Source organism: Arachis hypogaea, chromosome 4 (assembly GCF_003086295.3).
Source record: "Arachis hypogaea cultivar Tifrunner chromosome 4, arahy.Tifrunner.gnm2.J5K5, whole genome shotgun sequence".
NCBI lineage: Eukaryota > Viridiplantae > Streptophyta > Magnoliopsida > Fabales > Fabaceae > Arachis > Arachis hypogaea.
The window spans coordinates 53858388-53864448 of record NC_092039.1 but is presented as its reverse complement, the minus strand read 5'-3'; the positions used below and the strand labels follow the sequence as shown (position 1 = coordinate 53864448).

The following is a 6061-nucleotide window of genomic DNA, read 5'->3' as shown; positions in this document are numbered from 1 at the left end:
ACACAATTATCTGGGCCAGGACCCCCTTCAAAGTCCAAACCGGTCTTATAATTCCTAACCAACATTTAAAATCAAATATCACTCTTATCTTATCGATAAGATAACTACCTCGAGCTATATAGCCAGAGGTTCCCTCAGGTACGTTACTCATTCCACTCATTTATACCTCTCAGATTCGTTCAGACTTAGGCATTAAAGTGTCTTTGCAGGTACTACCCTCGCCGCTTCAACCAGACGACCCAGCAACTATCTTGACTCGTAAGTCTTTGATCTATCTCACTACCCGTACTAGAGACTTCTAGTACATATTATTTTAAGGTATTTAATTTTTATGTAAATATGTAATTATTGATCATATATTAATAAAATTAAAAAATATTATATATACACAAAAGTATCAATAAAACAATAATGATTATGCATTTTGTATAAATATAAATTTTTAATTTATATTTTATATTTTAATATATATTTTATATGAGTAACTGATTTTTAGTATATATATATATATATATAACTAAAATAAGTGTATTTGCTAAACATGATTTGTTATTTAAGCATTCTCAATTAATATTACTTTATTTTATAATCCACAGCAATGCAACTTGGATCTAAACATGATTTGTTGTTTAAACGTTCTCAATTAATATTACTTTATTTTATAATCCACAGCAATGCAACTTGCATTGAGAACACAACGCGGCATTTCTATTTTTTAAATATGGTAATATTAAAAAAAATAATAAATAAAATTATTTTATTTACTTTAATATTTATAATTTTTTGTATCTATATTTATGATATTTAATATAATATATTATTCTATTTATCATTAATAAATATTAAATAAGATAATTTTAAATTATTTTGACTTAATTTTTATTGTTTGTTAAATATTTTTATTCAAAAAAAAACTAAAAAATTAGTAGAAATTATTATTTTGATCAATCGTTAACTAACAATATTTAAAAGTGTAGGCTAAAAATATATTAATTAATTATTAATAATTATTTCTATTTTTTATTTTGTTGATTCTTTTAAAATTAAAAATAATTTTATTTTTGTGGATATATCCAAATTCCGATCTAATTCTATCCACAAATGTGTGAATCGGATCGAATAAGATTCAAGCACAAAAAGTATAAATATTAAATTTGATCCGATTCGATTCGTATGTGCAGTTCTAATAAAAGCCATTTTTTCCCCTATCAACCCTCCTTGTCTCCAATTTTTTGTTGACACTCTCCATCTTAGTTTATAGTATTTTTTTTTGTAACTATCTTAGTTTATCCTTTATTGTCAAAAAACAGCTTCATTCATTTCACCAATTTTTTTTCAAACCTAACAACTTTCATTTCATCCCGTTTTGTCCGCGCAGCTCATGATGCACGTTGCAGAAACGATTTTTTGGCCTGAAAATGTCCAAAATTACCCACGCAGTAAACTCTCCAAACTTTACCACACTTAAGCTTAATCCACTGCTACTCCATCCACAGATTTCCCTTGCCACCTGTCATCACATCATTGGCCACTCAAATTTCAGTCACTCTTAGCCACCCGATCCCGTACCACCATAGAAGTACCCTTGATATTTTATCGAATAATCAAACGAGTCCGGGCTTATATATACTCCCAAAATATTACGAGGTTGGAATCAAGCAATCACCTTCGATCCACGTTCCAATTTACTTTGTCATCATCATGAATAATCTTTTCTTCATTATCTGCTTTTGCTTATGCATTCAAACCCATGCATCAGCTTCTTCGAATTCTTCCAAATCAAACACACAGTTTCCAAAAGAAGCTCACCCCACAATATCAGGTTACCTTTCTATCAGCAAAACCTCTTCTTCCGCCTTCTTCTACACTTTCTATGAAGCTCAGAACTCGACCTTGCCTCTCTCCAAAACCCCGCTTCTCATTTGGCTCCAAGGTGGCCCTGGAAGCTCCTCCATGATTGGCAGCCTCTATGCGGTTGGACCATGGCGTATCACAGAATCCATCACGTTTGAACCCAACCCTGGTGCTTGGAACAAGTTCTTTGGCGTTCTCTTTCTTGATAACCCCATTGGCACTGGATTCAGTATAGCCTCATCACCGCAAGAGATCCCAACGAATCAAGAAGGTATTGCCAAACACCTTTATGTTGCTCTTACAAGGTTTCTTCAACTTGATCCTGTTTACAAACACCGCCCTATTTATATTGTTGGCCAAAGTTATGGAGGAAAGTATGCGTCTACAACTGGAAATTACATATTGAAAAGAAATGCACGGTTGCATGCTTCTAAAAGAGTGAATCTTGTTGGTGTGGCTATTGGGAATGGAATAATTGAGGCAGTGACCCAATCCCGCACGCATCCTGCTAATGCTTATTATGAGGGTCTGATCAATGCGAGGCAAAAAAGTGAGTTGGAGAAGGATCAACTGGAAATAGTTAGGTTGGCACAGATTCGGCATTGGAGTGAAGCAACGATTGCATGGCGAAGACTCCAGGGGAAGTTGCAAAACATGTCTGGGCTGGCTACTTTGTATGATTACACACGGAAAGATCATCCTTATCACTATCAAGATTGGGTTACTCAATTCTTGAATATAGCTGAAGTGAAGAAGGCATTGGGCGTGAACGAAACTCAAGTGTTTAAATCGAGCAGCAGTAATGTTGGGGAAGCATTGCTAGGAGATATAATGAAGAGTGTGAAGTTTATGGTGGAGGAGTTGTTGAAGAGCAACACTATTAGGGTGTTGTTGTACCAAGGTCAACTTGATTTGGTTGCTGGTCCGGTTCAAACTGCGGCATGGGTGAATAATATGAAATGGGAAGGGATTGAGGAGTATGTGAATGCAGAGAGGAAGATATGGAGGGTGAATGGAGAGCTTGCTGGCTATGTCCAACAATGGAAGTCACTCACCAATGTTGTTGTCTTGGGTGGTGGCCATCTTATGGCTGCTGACCAGCCTGTTAATGCTCAGACAATGATACAAGATTGGGTCTTGCAAAGGGGTTTGTATCAAAATGTGTAACAAAAACATGTAGCTAAAAATTGTTGTATTGAAAAGGAAAAATCATAAATAGATAAATGAATAATTCAAGTTACCCCTTAAAAAAATTTGTTAACCTTTAATTTAAATTAATTATATCCCGCCGTATTTTAGATTTCTTTTGTGTAGTCAAGTATTATTACTACGAAAAATGTTCAAGAATAAACATTATTTATTATTTTTTTAGTATTTTTAGTCATTAATTTAACTTTTTTTTATGACAATCTAACAATATTTTTATTTTATATTTTTAAATATTATTAACTAACTACTTATTAAAACAATAAATTTTATTAGCATTTTGGCTCTGTCACTATTTTTTCTCAACATAATTTAAATTTGCCACGAAAACGTGCCACATAATTGACTTTGTATTTTATTATATTTGTCATTTAGTTTTATTTTAATTTTTTTAATCTATTCTATTATATAAAAATTGAATTTCTGCACTTAACACATGCTTCTGAGAGTATTTTTCAATTTATGTTTTTTAATTCATTAAATATAAGTTATTACGATGAACTAATTATATTAACTAACTAATTTGATTAGATATTTAAATATCACATAATTTATTATTAATTTATATCAATTTAATTTGATAGTATTTTCTTTCTTATTTTTTTTAATGTTCTGTTAGTATTTTTTAATTTATTTCTTTTAATTTATTAAATCAAATTTATTATGTGTATTAATTAATTAATTTGATTGATTTATTCGTCATTAAAATAATAAATCTATCAATAAAATAAGTAATTGAAATATTTTTAACTAATAATTGAATCAAATCAAATCATATATATTAAGTCAAATTTAAATCATCTGAATTAAGAACTAAAATAAGATGATTTCTTACTTATTTAAATTAAATACAATAAATACAAATTAATTTTGTTAGACAATTATGGTCTTCTAATCTACTATATATAGATGGCCACACAAACTCATAAGAATCGTCATTTTTATCACTCTTAACTTGCTATTTCAACTTTTTCTTTTTTTTTATGTATAATTTCTTTTATGTATAAATGTATTCAAAATGAGAAGGTACATATGAGTGTTTCATTGATTATTTGTTTAACGAATACTATAACTCGAAAATATCTCAATTTAGGCATTCTACCAGATGGAAGTTGAACATGTAGTAATTCAAGGTGGCCAGTGTATTTTTTATAATATTGAATCGAAGAATATTTGTTAAAATGAGTATATCTATTGTAATAATTTTTTTTAATGGTTAGATTTTTATATTAGTCTTGTGAATTCTTTGAAGGCACAAGACAATAAAATAAGTTGACTTTAATATCATTAGAAGCTAAATTTAATTGTTCAAGTAAGCACCACTAATTATGTTAATAAAGTAATTTTGTAATAATAATGTGATTTATATTTTTAATTTTCTCGAGTAAATTCAATTCAAAATGTAAAAACTAGACTCAATTACGCTAAAATTTTGAAGGCAATATAGAATTTCACAGCAAAATTAACAGTCATTAAGAAAATAAATTTATTTATGACTCTTTTCTAATTATAAATAAGACTTAGAAAAAATATTAATGTCATCATTCTTATCAACTAAACCATAATATTAGGTAGTTGATAGTTTCATAAGTTGACATGACATGCTTTTGAGAGTGTTTAACGATTTATTTTTTAACTCATTAAATATAATTTATTACGATAAATTAACTATATCAACTAATTGATATAGTTTATTATTTAAATATCACATAATTTATTATAATTTATATCAATTTGATTTGATACTATTTTCTAATTTATTTCTTTTAATGTTCTATTAGTATTTTTTAATTTATTTAATTAATTTATTAATCATTAAAATAATAAATCTATGAATGAAATAGACAATCGAGATATTTTTTATTAATAATTAAATCAAATCAAATCAAATATATTGAGCAAAATTAAAGTAATGTGAATTAAGGACTAAACTAAAATTAGATGATTTTTTACTTATTCAAATTGAATGCAATAAATACGAATTTATTTTGTTAGATAATTATGGTATTCTGGTATTCTATATATAGATAGCCACACAAAATTATAAGAATCATCATTTTTATCACTTTTGCTATTTCACCTCTTTTTTTCTTTTCTTTTTTTTCTTTATGTATAATTTCTTTTATGTATAAATGTACTCAAAATGAGAATGCATGGATGAGTATTTCATTATTGTTGGTTTGATGAATACTATAACCCAAAAATGTCTCAATTTAGGTATTATATCGTTGCTGATGGTAGTTGAAACTGTAGTAATTCAGGGTAGCTATGGTATTTTATATAGTATTGAATATAAGAATATTTTTTAAAATAAATATACCTATTGTAATTAATTTTTTTGTGAATTTGTTATCTTTTACCTAATAAACAATATTCATGTTGAATATATTATTTTCATCAGAAGTCATACATAATTGATTGATAATTCTATATATAAAAATACTCATGTGATAAATAAACACCATAGTGTTACTTCACCAAAGTTAATTCTCCTATGATTATCCCAATGTATAGCACTATTAGATAAAAATTAATTAGATTACATTTATTTCCAACGAGGTGGGCAAACTTTTCATGGTTGAAATTGAGGAAGGTTAAAAAAATGTTAACAATACAAATATTTTTTATTTTTAATACCCAATAATAAATATATAAATTAAAACTAATATTGTTTCATACAAAATAATAAAATATATATTATACTCAAAACATATTCAATCTGTATTAATTGTCATTGTTTATTGGTTACGTTATAATAAATCTGGTTATTAAAAAAATTAAAATTAACTTAAATATACACAATATTATTCCACATCTTTTATTTTTATTTTATCATCATAAGAAGTCATATATATTATAAAAGAACCTCGTCTTTTTACCAATGGTTTTTCTATTCAGTAATTTCTATAAAAAAAGATGGATGATTTTGTTAATTTCAATTCTTTGGTGTGTGGACGACGCATAATAATATTATGTTTGACAAAAATATATAGGAGTTTGA

At 27.5% G+C, this 6061-nt stretch overlaps 1 protein-coding gene across 1 annotated transcript; it reads left to right on the top strand.

The window, feature by feature from the left end:
• The first annotated feature begins 1618 nt into the window (after window positions 1-1618).
• On the top strand, window positions 1619-3493 carry LOC112796755 (serine carboxypeptidase-like 50). The gene has a single exon (XM_025839361.3). The coding sequence runs from the start codon at window positions 1702-1704 to the stop codon at window positions 3019-3021; it is 1320 nt and encodes a 439-aa protein (XP_025695146.1). The 5' UTR covers window positions 1619-1701; the 3' UTR covers window positions 3022-3493.
• Window positions 3494-6061: the final 2568 nt, after the last annotated feature.